We start from the raw sequence: 14966 nt of genomic DNA, 5'->3' as shown, positions 1-14966 counted from the left end.
AATCACAAATTTCACCATCTTCGTTCCGCGAAGAACACCTTCGACTTGTTGCTTCCATTGAAGGTAGTTCGTATCATCAAGCTTAACAGAAACTACTTGTTTGAAGGTTTTGGATGCTGCAGCAGTTACGCGTTGCGCATCAGAGGGAGAAGACGTAGACATGGCTCTGGATCAAGAAGCTCTAGATACCATATTAGAACTGAAAATATGTTTATTATATCATATTATGTGGTGAGAGTGTACATTTATATAGGTAAGAGTCTCCTAGTTAACCCCTAATTAATAAGGAAGATTAATCAATACAATCAATACAATGGCCAGTGGAGTTGAAACTAAATAGTCAGAACTTTTCAATATCTCCACTAAGTACTTGATTAATTATTCTAACAGAAGGATAGTCGGTCCTAGAAGAGCACTCAAGGTCAAGGATTATTAACAGTACCCTACAAAGAGGAGTACTCTTGGATATATGCCCTACATCATAAGCACTCTGCTCTGCTATATCCCACAAAAACCATACAAGGTTTGTCACATTTATAGATCCTGCCGCCCAATAAGGGAGATACACATGTAAAATCTGAGAGATTGTACTCAAGAATACATACATATAATATAAACAAACAGATAAAATAACACAAATTAACATAATAACATTAATAATGTTGAGATCTTATAACCAATTTACTTTTGTATATACTTTCCTAATTATAATCAAGGGATAGGCTTTTGTAATCCTATACTAATAGTAATTTATTTAGGTCGATATAGGCTTTAGTAATCCCCAAAATGGGTTAATCTATCAAGAAATTCAAGTCAATTTTAATCCCCATTTCAATGTGGTATCAGAGCTCAGATCCTGTGGGCCTGATAAAACCCTAAAAAGTCTCAACAAATCCAAAGCATGGGTAACCCAGTAAAAGAAGCAGCTCATAGTCCTAGCTCAAATGCAAGTCCATCACCCAAACCTCAGAGACACTATCAAACTAAACCAGTTGGCACAAAGGCCAATGACACAGGTCACAGACTTGCAGCAAGAAAGTTGCACACAAGCATGGACCCAGTCTCACCCAAGGGAAACATAGATCTAAGAAGATGAGCACAAAACAAGTTTCACCGAAGGGAAGCTCTTTTAAATAGATTCACACACTTGTGAAAAAGCAATGATAAAAAACTACTAGGTGATGGGAAACTCCAAAGGAGTTTTTTTTTCCCTCACACCATAAGATTCTGAATACTAAAAAATATGGTTTGCTAATGATTGGTGGTCTTGTACATTATACTGGTCTTACTAAAATCCCAGAAAAACAAATGTCTTTATGGGGATGTGATTGTTCCACAACCTGCAACTTAAAGAGTTGTGAACTCTACAATCTGAATTGGAATTCTTACAGCATGCAATAAAACATTGCTAGATTGCACAGCACATAGGAAACACACCTTTCAACAGAGTCTGCAACATACTCCAGTGAGTCACTAAGGGATGCCAACAAAATAAGTTTATTGTCATCGTGGATTAGGTTTTCCTGGGGGAAAAAAACAATTAAGTCACAGGAGAAGCATAATAAATAGGGGGAGAGACGAGGGATTTTAGCAACAATGCATAAAATTGAAAACTTAATTATTATAGGTTGGTAAAATTAAACACTCAATAAGAAAATTATATCAATAATGAAGCATAGTAACTCATAAGCATAAACAAAGAAATGAACCTGCTTAATAGGACGCAAGTTTAGCAGTAATTCACTTAGCTCCAGTTCAGCCTCAATTGTTTCAGTGTCATAGGAATTGCTTTCCAAATTAAAAGGACCTTGCAGATTTGGTAAATATCCACTTGAGGGGTCAAGCCTCATCAATTTCTCAATATCATGCCTCCCAATAAGCATGTAACTCTGCTTTTCAAGAACAGCCTGAAATATAGTCGACAAAAATGTCAGAAAATGTTAACACAGGAATGATACGATTCAAGGCAACTATTTATAAGAATGTCAAGCATCAACTATTCTAAATAGCCCAAGGACGGAGTAATCCACAGATCCGTATATACTTTGTGCTGAAACTTGATTTAATTTTTTTTTTTAAAACAAGTTATCCGCCTCAAGGACCTACTAATCTGGGGGACCAATCACATGCAGAGGGGACAATTGAAGCCAGAGCAAAGTCTTGTATGGACTGGCCCATCACAGGAATTGTTGGCACTTCGGGGTTCGAACTTAAGACCTAGAGAGGAGCACACTCCTAGGTCCCAAGCCGACACCCCTGGGGATTCTTGATTGAATTAACAAATAATAGGACTGAAGAAGCAGCAAGGATCCAATTCTTGTGTGTTATTTGCTTCTTTGTGGTCTATGATGCACCGATTCGCAGAAATGGTCATTGATACAGCAGCAACACGGCTGCAATATGTGTATGCTTCTTCACGAATTTACATATTCCCCACTGAGATACATATATGGCTCGATTTTCCTTTTTAATTATGACTCTCGGTAATCACCATAACACCTATGGCATAACCCATTCATCTCAGATACATGTATCATTCACACTTACCCATAATTCTAATATTTTCTCACCCACTCATCGAATTGAACCCTTCACGTGAATAATATCCTTCACCCATTCACTTTTCCCACTGCCTTTACCCATTTTTCGTATGGAACTTTGAATTAAAATAATATATTTATTATATTTCGTATTTTTTTATGTACATATCTTGAACATAATGTATCCTATTTTTTCAAAAATGTTGTAGCACTGCATCGGATATGTATCGTATCCGATACTCTTATTGCGTCCATGCATCATAGTTTACGGTACTTAGCCATTCGTTGTTTCAAATATATGACTTTGTCAGCTAGCTTGAGGATTTAGTAATCTATGTTCTCTTTTTTTCTAGATTATTGGAAGTTTTTCTGTCAAAATAATAAATAAAATTACAGGAAGTTTCATCCAAAAGAAAGTACCTCCATGTATGAAGTCCGGCATCTTTCATAAGTCCTCTCCAGAAAAGTTTGCACATACTTCACAAGATCATTAGCAAATTTGGGCATTGCTTGTGCCCAGCCAAGCACCTACAGTAAATTTGATGCAAAAAGTTTCAAAGGGAAAACAACCATGTTCTCTAAATATCAAATGAAACTAAATGTCAAGCATGGCCAATGGAATAATATCCAAAACTTACTAGTCCTGGGAACATATCATCCTGTGTATGTGTAGAAAAGTAAAAAAATAAAATAGAACCTGACGTAGTTTATTGACATTATTATTGAAGCTAAAATTTACCTCTTTTGTCAAGTAATCAATAGCCAATAATCCTTGTAATACAGGCCGGCCCTTTTCAATTGACGAGGTATAAGTAGTAACCACGTGTGCTCTTGGACGAAATGCAGCCGGACCTAAAAGTTTGTAAGAGAACAAATCTTTAAAAAAAAAAACTTATGGTGATATTTAGGACAAATACTAATCTCTCAACAAGTCATTAACATTCACTTCCAATTTACAATGCAATACAATAATTATTGACCAAAATTTCTAATTGTTTTTCAGTGCACTATATGCCCGTAAGCCTAATAAGCTATGATTTCACATCATGCTTCCTGTAACTTCTTTAGCTTTTACATTACTGTTTGAAAAGTTCTGTAAATGTTATGCACAGTGATCTTACAAATTAGGATCAAAGTATGTTTTAATTGTACAAAAGTGATCTATCATCTAAGAGCACTTGATTAACTACGCTATTACAAGCTTATCCATTCCTATTTTGTAAACAAATTTAGGAATTGCTCCATTTAAAATCCCAACAAACTAACATGTATGAGCAAGTATACTTTCAACAATATGAACACAGAAATTGCAACAATTAAAACACTCCAAAAACACAGAAATGCATACTCTGTTTTCGGTGGCTTTAGAATTGATCTGTAAGGAAAAGATAATCTAACAAGAGAATGAGTCTTGGGTTACTGATTCCCACAACTATGGCCAGTACAACTTCAAAATTACTTAACTCCCACATTACCAACTACTTTAAACTAGAATGCATTATTTTTATGGAAACCAAATTTGCTTCAGAAATTTGTGTTTTGGGGTGGGTATTATAGTTATCACGCAAATGCTTGTCAATGACACCTTCAATTAAGAACGGGTCTTAGCATCAAACATTTTAGAGAAAGCTAACTTCACTACGATGTTTCAAAAACAATAAGATTCAGAAAAGATCACACTGATCCCCATGCAGGGCTTTTAAAATAAGGGAAACGGAAAAGAAAAAAAAAATAGTCAGAACAGTTTAAAATACTTGCTTGATATGGCTTGTTGTACGCCTTTTCGGTAGTCCACAAACATAGTTGGTAAAAAGTGGTCCTTTACAAAGTTCTCCACAAAAGCTAGCAACCCATCATTGCTGCAATTCACAAAATTGACAACACCATGAAGTAACATTAATGCGTTAGAAAGTCACAAAATTTGAGCTTGAAAAGAAGTTTTGCTATTTTTTTTTTTAATCAATAAGAGTTTGTATCAAAAATATATACTATACAAGCATTATTAGTCAAAACCATATAAAAATTAATAGAAACTAGCTGACATGCAATCAAAACTTATAGCTACCATTTTCATTATGTTTCCTTATATTGATTATGTTTGAAGTTTATTGATCAATCACCCTGGGCTTGCAAAAGTAGTACTACACTGGCACTAGACCTAATTCTTATAGATAGCATAGACGTTAGTGCTTTGTATTTTACAAGCATCACCAATATCACATTATACATCCAGAGCCTCCGATCTAAGGGTATGTTTCAGTTAATGCTATGAGATGGAATAGAGTTTAATGGATTGGATCGAAGTTATTTTCATTGTCTGGATTTTAAAATTAAGGACGGGAAGAATGGAATCTAGTATCTATTCCATCAATGTCATTACTTTACCACTATTTTTTATTCCCCTGGTTTTGGATGGAATGGTATGGAATCACAGCTGGACATATTTTTATAGTTTAAAATTATTGTTTCACCCAAGTAAAATGAAGTGTGTCGCGTAGCACAAGAACGCTGTGTTTGTTGTACAGCTGCGACTGATGACATTTATCTGGCCAGTGCCGGCAAACAGTTGCAGAGCCGGAGACGCACAATTTGTCCTTAACAATGGCTGGACACTGGGTATTGGATTAATGCTATTAATTTGGGGATTGAGCACCCTTCACTTTTATTGTTATTTTATTATTGAGAACGTGAGGTGTTGAAGTTGCAGAAAAACCAAAGCCAAAACTAGCAATAATTTTTACTTATTCTGCATTTTACTCTACATCGATATTGGGATTTTATTAACATACAGTTATTGGATTTTTGACTCATTGTATATTTTTCTTGTCAAAAATACTTATAATATCTGTTACTATTATTATTTTTACATTACATGTGCGCTACAAAATATAAATCTAGCATCAGATTGTAAAATTTTGAAGAGTTTTAAGTTTCTAGATTGTGTAAAAATGAACTATTATTTGAAATAAGGTTATAAGGGGAATAAAAAAGTTCTAACTCATTCCCTTCCATTCACGTCACAAAGGATAGAATGGAAATTATGTTTGAAGTTTAATGGACATTTCTCATTCCCTAATCCCTCTAAAGATTTTTGTTGGAATGTCAGGTATAGAGTAATAAAAGAAAGAGAAAACAAAGATGGCTAACAATGTATTCGGTATATAATCAATAGATGTGATTCAATAACCTAACCTAATAGCCCTATTTATATTGGGTTTTATAATCAACTTGCTCAAAAAATTTGTGTTTTGTTTTGATATTGACAAGTAAAACGATTTATTACATTTCAACCACATTCTTAACCCCTGTTCTTCATCATTTACAAATAAGCAATGTTAAGAAAACTAAACTTGACTAGCGAATTAAACCAATTAGCTGGAACCATACCATGATATAGATTGATTAACATTAATATCTCTGCCATGCATCTACACTATTTTTTATTAAAGAACTATTCTAACAAATAAGTTTCTTTCAAAATTTCACTTCAACAAACACAATTCATTCTACTTTTAGAACCTGGTTTTTCAAGCACATTTAGAAGTATATACTTAACATATTGGCACTAAATACTCAATGCAGAATGACACTATGTCCCGATATCAATATGTAAAATAAAGTAAAATGAACAAGCATATGTGCTTAACTTAGCACTAAATACAGAAAGCAACATTTTATTCACGCATTTTTTTTCAACAAAAAAAGTGAACAATAAAGTTGCATTTTGGTTTTGCATACAAGAAATCAAAGAATGATTTATTAAAAAATACTGAAAAGAGAAACTGTGCAATGTTTTTGAGCTCACCTAAGTTGGGAATACTTCGTTGGCAGAATTGAAGCAACTTTATCTGTGAACTGCACAATGAATCAAGTCAGGAAAAAAAACATATTGAACACGGTCAAAACTTTACAGGAGGGATGTAACAATCCAAGAAGCAACACCTGAAGCACAGGTCGGTATATTGATGCTGCTAAATATATGCCCTCCTCAGGTAAAACCGCTGCAGAGCCATAACCCTCCTGCACCACATTGGGACCCTTCCTATTCCATCCTTGGCGAACAAGATCAACTCCTGAATATTAAAACAACCGACCATAAATGTTGGAATTGGGAGAAAAAAATTAATATCTTAATAAACGAAAAAAAAATGATAAAGAAAAAATGCTATAAATAAGATGTTCAGCAGTTAGGCAATGACTTGTTGTCAAAGCATAAAACTACTGCTAGAGAGTAAATTGTCAAGAATTAAGTAAAAGGGTGATACTATCAGAAACTTCCATAACTAATTTACAAATTAAAAGCTATTACAGACATGGTACTGTCAGCACAAAATGCCAAAATCCAACATGGGAACCAATTTAGAATTGCAGGCACTAAACAACCAAATGGACAATGTTCCTATAACAGCGCTTGCTTATTTGTTTTTTATCCAATATTACTAGTAGTCTTAAACATTGATGACTTTCTTGTCCATATCATAATATTGAGAAGATTACTATTCTTATATACCATGTCTATTAGACAGCAGCTGTAATCATGTAAAACATTAAAAGTGGGAGAAGGAAAATAAGCATGCCAAAAACTTTGACAGCTCAAATATGTGCACAAATAAATATAAATTTCATGATAGGAATAGAAGTTTTATCAGTGGTAAGAGAAAAATATGTACAGACATTGCAAGGAAGAGGAGTGCTAGCAACACACTCTTCCCATCATGCGCTCTCTTGCTGGTTGAAATTCAAACGCGTAGAAGTTTAGCTTACCCCTATAATAGCAATTCTTATGTAGGCAATTTTCACAAATTATGCAAGCTTCGCCAAAATAAACATATCTTAACAGCATCCCGTGTATACCAACAGCAACATGATTTTAAACTGTATAAGCAGAAAAGTTTAACTTCACTCCTTCAATTTAACAGAATTTATCATACCCTGATTAGGAATAGATATTGTAGCATCAGTGAAGCGAAATGCGAAGGTAAGACCATTTTCTGATCCATCCCTGTAATCAATAAGAAACATTAATCATTAACTACATGATACAAATTTGGCTTGAGAGACAATATTGTATTAACATAGAAAATTAAAATTTCGGAATTATTTTCTCCTAAACATTGTGAACCTGACTCAAACGAGTTATCAATCGCATTAAGACAAAAGACCTTGCGTCAAATACCCTCCTACTTCTCAATTTTTTCTTGTCTAAACATCTTTCCTTGCAACACCTAAGTTTCAATTTATCTATAGACTGAGTGTATAAGAGGGATTTGAGGTCGTGATTGTACTGATGCCATTGTTTTCGTTTCTATCTCTCTAATAACATAACTTTCATAAATTTTAAAAACAAAAAAAAAAAAAAAAGTCCCAAACTAACAGGTGACACCGAGCATGTCATATTTGAGTTGCAAACGAAATGCTCCTCAACTAGATGATTAACAGTGAATCCAAAATAAAGGCTGCAATAGTGGCTTGATTGGAGCTCCATTTATTGTTTATCAAGTTCTTATGCCAGCTTCATCATAGACTTTCTTAATTATTAGGTGTTTGTTGCCAAAGGACTGTTACACGATATTTCAGAAAATTAAAACTTTTTGAATTGAACAGAGGTTGCTGTTTAATGTTATACTAAAGAGCAAAACAAATTCAACTCACTTGCCTTTTCTCTTTCGAAGGGGCTTTGCTTGCAAGTCTAGCTGTTTGCACAGCGGCATCAGCAGATGCAGCTTCTGGAGTAGCCCGCAGAATTTCACATATAAGTTGTTGGCATTCACTCTACAAAAATAAAGGATGAATAAATATAAGCTGAAAGAAAAAATAAAAGGGATTACAACCAACACGCACATTTTGAGTACCGATTTAAGGATATTTTACCTTTGTAAAACAGGTTCTTCATGTTTATATGCATATTAAACAATATAAATCAGGTCCAGTCAATTTTTTTTTCATATAAACTAGATTCCTTTGCCATTAATTTGGGGCTCGTTTACTTTGTGAGAACATTTACACTTTTCATTTTATAAAATTTATGTTAATTTTACTTTCTACCAAGGATATAAGAGACTCTTGAAGTGAATAAATGTCTAAATTGTTCGGAAACAATGAAAACTCCAAAAGAATTACTTTCGTTATTTCCTGAAATGCATCATCCCTGGCTAGCATTTCACCTTCTCTCAATCACAATGGTTCATTTCAAGAGACTCACATCTTCCCATTAGCAAGTTAAAATGGGCACATATTTTTGAAAATGAAAAACAGAAAATGTGTCACAGAGTAAACAGACCCTTACATTCCAGTCAACAACAAAATCATCCTTCAATATAATAAAATAAGACATCACCGTATAAGAAGAAGACAGAGAAACTTATGCAGTAAAAGAACTAAACATGTTTCTAAACCAACAAGTGTGATACTTTCCAGTAGTTTCAACACTCGCTAACATGCATGTCAAACTGCTTATTTAGTTTTCAGATATAAATTTGTCATGAACTTTCACTTCGCAAGTTGATCTTTTTAGAAAGTTGATCATTGATGTAGTAGCAAAGCGTACGAGCAGGTGGAATAGTTCAATTCTTGTCATCCCCATTATTCAAGCATATTAGATTTATGAATTCAACTATGGAGATTCTTTGATCTCTGAAACTTCTTTCTATATTCTATTGATTGATTCTGTTACAGAGTGGTCAAGGTCCTTATATAGACTGTAGAGAGAGCTGGCTATTACCAGTTACAAGCATAGCACAACCGACACATGTCAGTTGAGTAGGTTACAATCTATTGAGTTAGTTACATTTACAGTTAGAGACATCTATTAGCTACTCTAGGGTACACAATAGTAATGCTGAGCTGTAGCTGAACTATCCTTTAATAAAGCACAAGGTAGTATAAGCTTGTCAATTTCCACGTTCAAGCTCAAAGGACTGTTGAGCAAGTATAACCATTTGAGTCATCAATTATTATTTTAAGTTTTGACAAAAGTTGGTAATTAAGTACAGAGAAAATTTAAGCGTGCTCTTTTATCTACTATCCAATAACCATAACTTCATGCATATCATCATAAGGTGTGTATCTTTGACCAAGACACTAATCATGTCTAAACATATTCAATTAGTACAGATATGTATTTAAATTATATTAATAAATTTCTTTGAGAAAAGCTGGTAATTACATTTGATTTATTTGAAGTACAGAGAAAAGTATAAGTGTACTCGTACTACAACTTCTATTTACTATCCATAACCAAAACTCCATGTAGGTCAATATTACGTTTGTATCCTAGATCAAAGACACCAACAATGTCTAGCCAAATCAAATTAGCACAGATATGTCCTCGTTCTATTATTAAATATCTGGTAACTGAATAACCCCCAGATATAGATTACCTGTAACACTGTCAAGGAGAAACTTATGCTGTAACCTCCTGTGACTTGAGATGCTTCAGAATCAGGGTTCCAACTCACATCTACTGGCACTGATTTTGGTGTGTTCAAGTCAACATGCTGACTGACTTTTGCTTCCAACAGCTCCCCAACAACAACATGGTTCTCTATAGAATGATACACAAGGTGACAAATTTACGATGAAGAATAATGATTAAAATAGAAAGCAGACAACAACAACCAAAACATTTAGTCACTAGGTGGGGTTGGCTACAATTTTGCTTGGTCTTCCTTTACCTCTATCTATTGGACTATCCTCTATCTAGTTTACCTCCTCACCGGTGCTTCTATGTGTTTAAAAATATAGAAAGTACATGAAAGTGAAGAAACACACCCACACACACACAGAGGGGAGGGTGAGAGACTGAAAGTAATTTGATTGATGCATCTCAACTGAATTGATTCCAGTGTAGCTAACTAATTATACATAGTTAGCTGCAGCAACTCTGTTACAACAGAAACTAATGAGCTTGAAGCCCAAGTAGAATAGGGCAAGCAGCCCACACTAAGAGCAGTGTGAATACTGAAGTGAAGATATAATCCTATATCTCTAATACACTGGGTTTCTCCACACATTCCCAAACCACACAAGACTCTGCTGTCTTTTATACAACGGGTGTTTGCCCAACTTTCTCCCTTGTGCTTTTATTCATAATCCAATATTATTTAGCATGGCCATTTATCTATCGTAACATTCTCCTCTCTGCAACATTAAGTGTGTCATCAACCTAGAAAGAAGAATGCATATAAAATTATTGTGACTCACCAAATATTCGAACAACAGCATCCAAAATTGAATCAAGAAGATCCTTTGCAGCAACTTGTGCTTTCCCGCCAGGAGCCATGAGAGGGGAAACGGGGCTAACAGCCAACAGAGTCCCAGCAATAGATATCCCATTCTTACGCTTCTGTTTTGGCAATTGGTAGCTTTCTAGTTGACCTTTAATGAAGTGTAGATCACCTGTTCCAGTTCGGGAACCTTTACCAATGCTAGACCTTGATGAATTCAAAAGGTCTGCATGGGCTTTAATCTTGGATGTAATAATTTCATGAATTGTTGGTCGTAACCTTTGGCTGGTAAACAATAAAACCAGTATAACTTACAAACTATCAACACAAACAAATATATATTAAAAAAAACGATAAGAATGAAATAGGGTGAGGCCTGCACAGACAACCACGCCTAAAAAACACAAATGATAATGAGAAAGAAACCATGGGAAACCCACACACACACACGCAGATATATAGATATATATATATATATATATATTGTGTTTCGGTTCAGAACATGACAATCACAACAATAGTTAGATCACCATAATTAGTTCAAGTTGTCATTGCAACATGCTTTTCTTGTTCAGAGGAATTCACTTGCTGCCAGGCATCCAGAGTTCACTGTACTATAGAAAAATAACACTTGGACTCTTCCCCTGGATGCAATTAAGTTTTCCGAGTTAAAGAAAATATTGGTCCAGTTGCAAAAAGGTTCATGCAAAAGACTTCATCACCCGTTATCAAACCTATCACAGTTAGAGTTATCCTCACCTTGGTGACTTTAGAGCAACATGATATCAATAACACCTTCCTCAATGGTCACTTGGAGGAGGAGGTTTACATGTCTTAACCCGTGGGTTTTGAGGTAGATGACAAATCATTGGTTTATTGACTTAACAAGCTGGTATATAGCCATAAATAGGCTCTCAGGGCCTGGTTTGAATGACTCGGAGATATATTTCTGCAGTCTGGCTTTCTCCATAAGTGTTATCCTTCATTCTTTGACTCTCTGTTTGCTCAGCTGCCAGCGATGAGGTTTATCATTTTGTTTACGTTGATGATATTACTCAGTCCAATTCAGTCTTTGCCATAAAACAACTTGGCCAAATTTACTAGTTTTTTAGTCTTGGAATTTGGGTTGGGTTGAGCCTAACTCAACCCATACAAAACAGTCTTGTAAGGTGAGGACTTTCCACCACTTGTAAACTTATTTTCAGGCCTTAGATCATCCAATGTGGGACTCTTAACCCACCTCCCGCCCAGGACTGGAGCGTGGTCTGATTGTGGGTGGCCCAATGGATCGTCTAGCTCTAATACCATATTAGAATGAGAGAAAATAAAGGAAATGTTTCTATATTGATTGACATGAATTTCTTGATTTGAATGATCAAGTTACAGGATGTTTATATACTTTCCTACCCTTCACCAAAATGAAACTAATCCTACACCACTGATAACTAACTCTTGAGACGGTTACAAGAGACTTTGCCAATGTGGCGTTTCTCTATTTTAGCACGTGTTTTTAGAAGACATGCTCTAACTAACGAAGCTTTCAGTGGAAGCGTTAACAGATAAGTTAGAAATATAACTAGTAATAGAACTAGTATATTCACATGGATAAGCTCTGATACCATCTTAGAATTTGGGTTTGACTTAGCAAAACTAGCTTGTAAGGTAAGAACTTCCCACCACTTATAAACATATTTTCATGCCTTATCTCAGCCAATGCGGGACTCTTAACATTGGGCATTGAGGTTAGACACCGATCCAATGGCTCTATTGTGACTATCATTCAAAGCAAGTGTATTTTGTAACTATCTAGCCAAACAATTGTAACTGATGTTAAACCAATCTATAAATCTATGGTAATTACTTTTGAGTCTAACTCAACGCTTCAAAACCAACTTGTCACGTGAGGATTGCCCAAGATTTATAAGCTCTATTAAGGCCATTTTTAAGCTAAACTGGGACTTGGATTTTTTACACTACTATGAAAATATTTCCATGATTCTTGGAGGGAACAGATCACTGAGGACTGATGCTTCTCGCTATTGAGCCTCACTCTTCCTTTGAGGGTTTCCTGTGATGTGGACTGGGCCTCAGACACAGATGATTGCAGTTTTACCTCAGGTGATGCAGTTTATCTTGGACACAACTTAGTTCCCTAGCGGTCCTGCAAACATAAAGCGGTTGCAAAAAGTACTTTTGGGACTGAATACAAGAGTAGTGGGGGCCTGCTTCAAGCCGGGCAGAACCAGGCCACTAGATATGCCAAATACGCAGACTCAATTGGGTGTCTTAAAATATTGCTCAAGCTTAGTCCTATAGTTAAAATCCCGATTTAAAATGCAAAATTATACAAGTCTACGATTTCAGGGGTGATGGGCGACTTCATTGCATTAGAATGTCTAATTCACTGCTGCCATTGACTATTTAAGCAAGCCTAGCTTAAATTATTTTGTTCATGATGTTGGTGTTTATACGTAACTCATAAAATAGGAAAGGAAAAACTGAAGCTTTATTGAATAAAAAACTACTATAAAAAATACAAAGCTGTGACTTAAATAAAAACAAATACTAAGTAACTAACTCCTAATCTTTAGCCACTACTTTATTAGCTAATTTAAAAACTGAAATATTAAAACAAATTCTCCTAAAGACTTGGTCAATCAGTGCAGCTGGCAGTCACAACTGCTGATACACACGTTCAACACTCCTCCTTGTATCAGTAGTTGGATATTCCAAGTTTCTCCCTTAGTAACTCAAACCTGCCTTTTGGAAGAGCTTTTGTAAAGATATCTGACAGTTGGTCTTCAGTCTTGCAGTACTTCAAACACACATCACCATCCTTTTGGACATCTCTGAGGAAAAATAATTTAATACTAAAATGCTTTGTTTTACCATGAAAGACAGGATTTTTGGAGATGGCAATGGCTGCCTGGTTGTCCACCATTACCTCAGTAGTTTCCTTTTGCTCTAAATGTAAATCAGTTAGAACTTTTCTTAGCCACAAGGCCTGATTAACAGCTGCTGTGGCTGCAATAAACTCTGCTTCAGCTGTTGATTGTGCAACAATTTCTTGTTTTTTTGAACTCCAAGAGAATATCCCTGTCCCAGAACTAAAACAGTAGCCTGAAGTGCTTTTCATGTCATCTAAAGATCCTGCCCAATCACTATCAGAGTAACCTTGCAACTTGAATTTTTCCGATCGACAGAACTTAATGCCATAATTTAAGGTTCCCTTGACATACCTCAACACTCTTTTTGCTCCTTTGAAATGAGATTCTTTAGCACAGTTCATGAATCTTGAAAGAACATTTACAGCATACAAAATATCTGGTCTTGTAGTTGTAAGATACATTAAGCAGCCAATTAAACTTCGGTAGAGTGTTTCATCCACTTGTTCTTCTTGAACATCCTTGCATAGCTTCTCCTTTGGACACATAGGAGTGCTCATGCTTTTACAGTAATCCATATTGAATTTCTTTAACATCTCTTTTGCATACTTCCTTTGACAGATGAATATATCACCATTTTTCTGCTTAACTTCCATGCCAAGGAAATAAGACATTTCTCCCAAGTCTGACATCTCAAACACTTGCATCATATCATCCTTGAACTGTTGAATCAGTTCAGCACTGCTGCCAGTAACTAGGAGATCATCAACATATAAAGAGATCACCAAAAAATTAGCTTCATCACCTTTGATATATAAAGTGGATTCACTTAGACTTTTAACAAAGCCTAACTGCACTAAGTACTCATCAATCCTGCTGTACCAAGCTCTTGGAGCTTGTTTCAAACCATACAAGGCCTTCTTCAATAGATAGACCTTATCTTCATGCCCTTTCACAACAAAACCTTCAGGTTGCTCAACATATATTTCTTCCTCTAGAAATCCATTTAAAAATGTTGACTTGACATCAAGATGACATATTTTCCATCCCTTTTGTGCTGCAATAGCTAACAACATTCTAATAGTATCTTGCCTTGCAACTGGAGCAAATGTATCAAAGAAATCTACTCCAAAAATTTGAGCATACCCTTTAACCACTAATCTGGCTTTATGCTTGTTGATTGATCCATCTGCGTTTAGCTTTGTTCTAAACACCCACTTCACCCCTATGACTCTTTTGTGCTCAGGCCTTTTAACAAGTTTCCAAGTCTGGTTTTTATCAATCATGGTAAGCTCCTCCTGCATTGCAGCCCTCCA

At 35.3% G+C, this 14966-nt stretch overlaps 1 protein-coding gene across 1 annotated transcript in view; it reads right to left on the bottom strand.

Moving 5' to 3' along the window:
- The window catches only part of LOC25502279 (exocyst complex component SEC8), a 35514-nt gene that overhangs the window by 11583 nt on the left and 8965 nt on the right, over positions 1–14966 (bottom strand). Inside the window, exons 10-20 of the mRNA XM_013591903.3 lie at positions 10743–11050; positions 9920–10083; positions 8197–8312; positions 7472–7542; positions 6483–6613; positions 6346–6395; positions 4299–4399; positions 3280–3392; positions 2961–3068; positions 1710–1907; positions 1438–1523 (exon numbers count right to left, since the gene is read on the bottom strand). Coding sequence (XP_013447357.1) covers positions 1438–1523; positions 1710–1907; positions 2961–3068; positions 3280–3392; positions 4299–4399; positions 6346–6395; positions 6483–6613; positions 7472–7542; positions 8197–8312; positions 9920–10083; positions 10743–11050 — 1446 coding nt within the window. The remainder of the gene's footprint in view (positions 1–1437; positions 1524–1709; positions 1908–2960; positions 3069–3279; positions 3393–4298; positions 4400–6345; positions 6396–6482; positions 6614–7471; positions 7543–8196; positions 8313–9919; positions 10084–10742; positions 11051–14966) is intronic.

The sequence above is a fragment of the Medicago truncatula genome, chromosome 8 (assembly GCF_003473485.1).
Source record: "Medicago truncatula cultivar Jemalong A17 chromosome 8, MtrunA17r5.0-ANR, whole genome shotgun sequence".
Taxonomy (NCBI): Eukaryota; Viridiplantae; Streptophyta; class Magnoliopsida; order Fabales; family Fabaceae; genus Medicago; species Medicago truncatula.
This window is presented reverse-complemented; position numbering and strand designations above follow the sequence as displayed.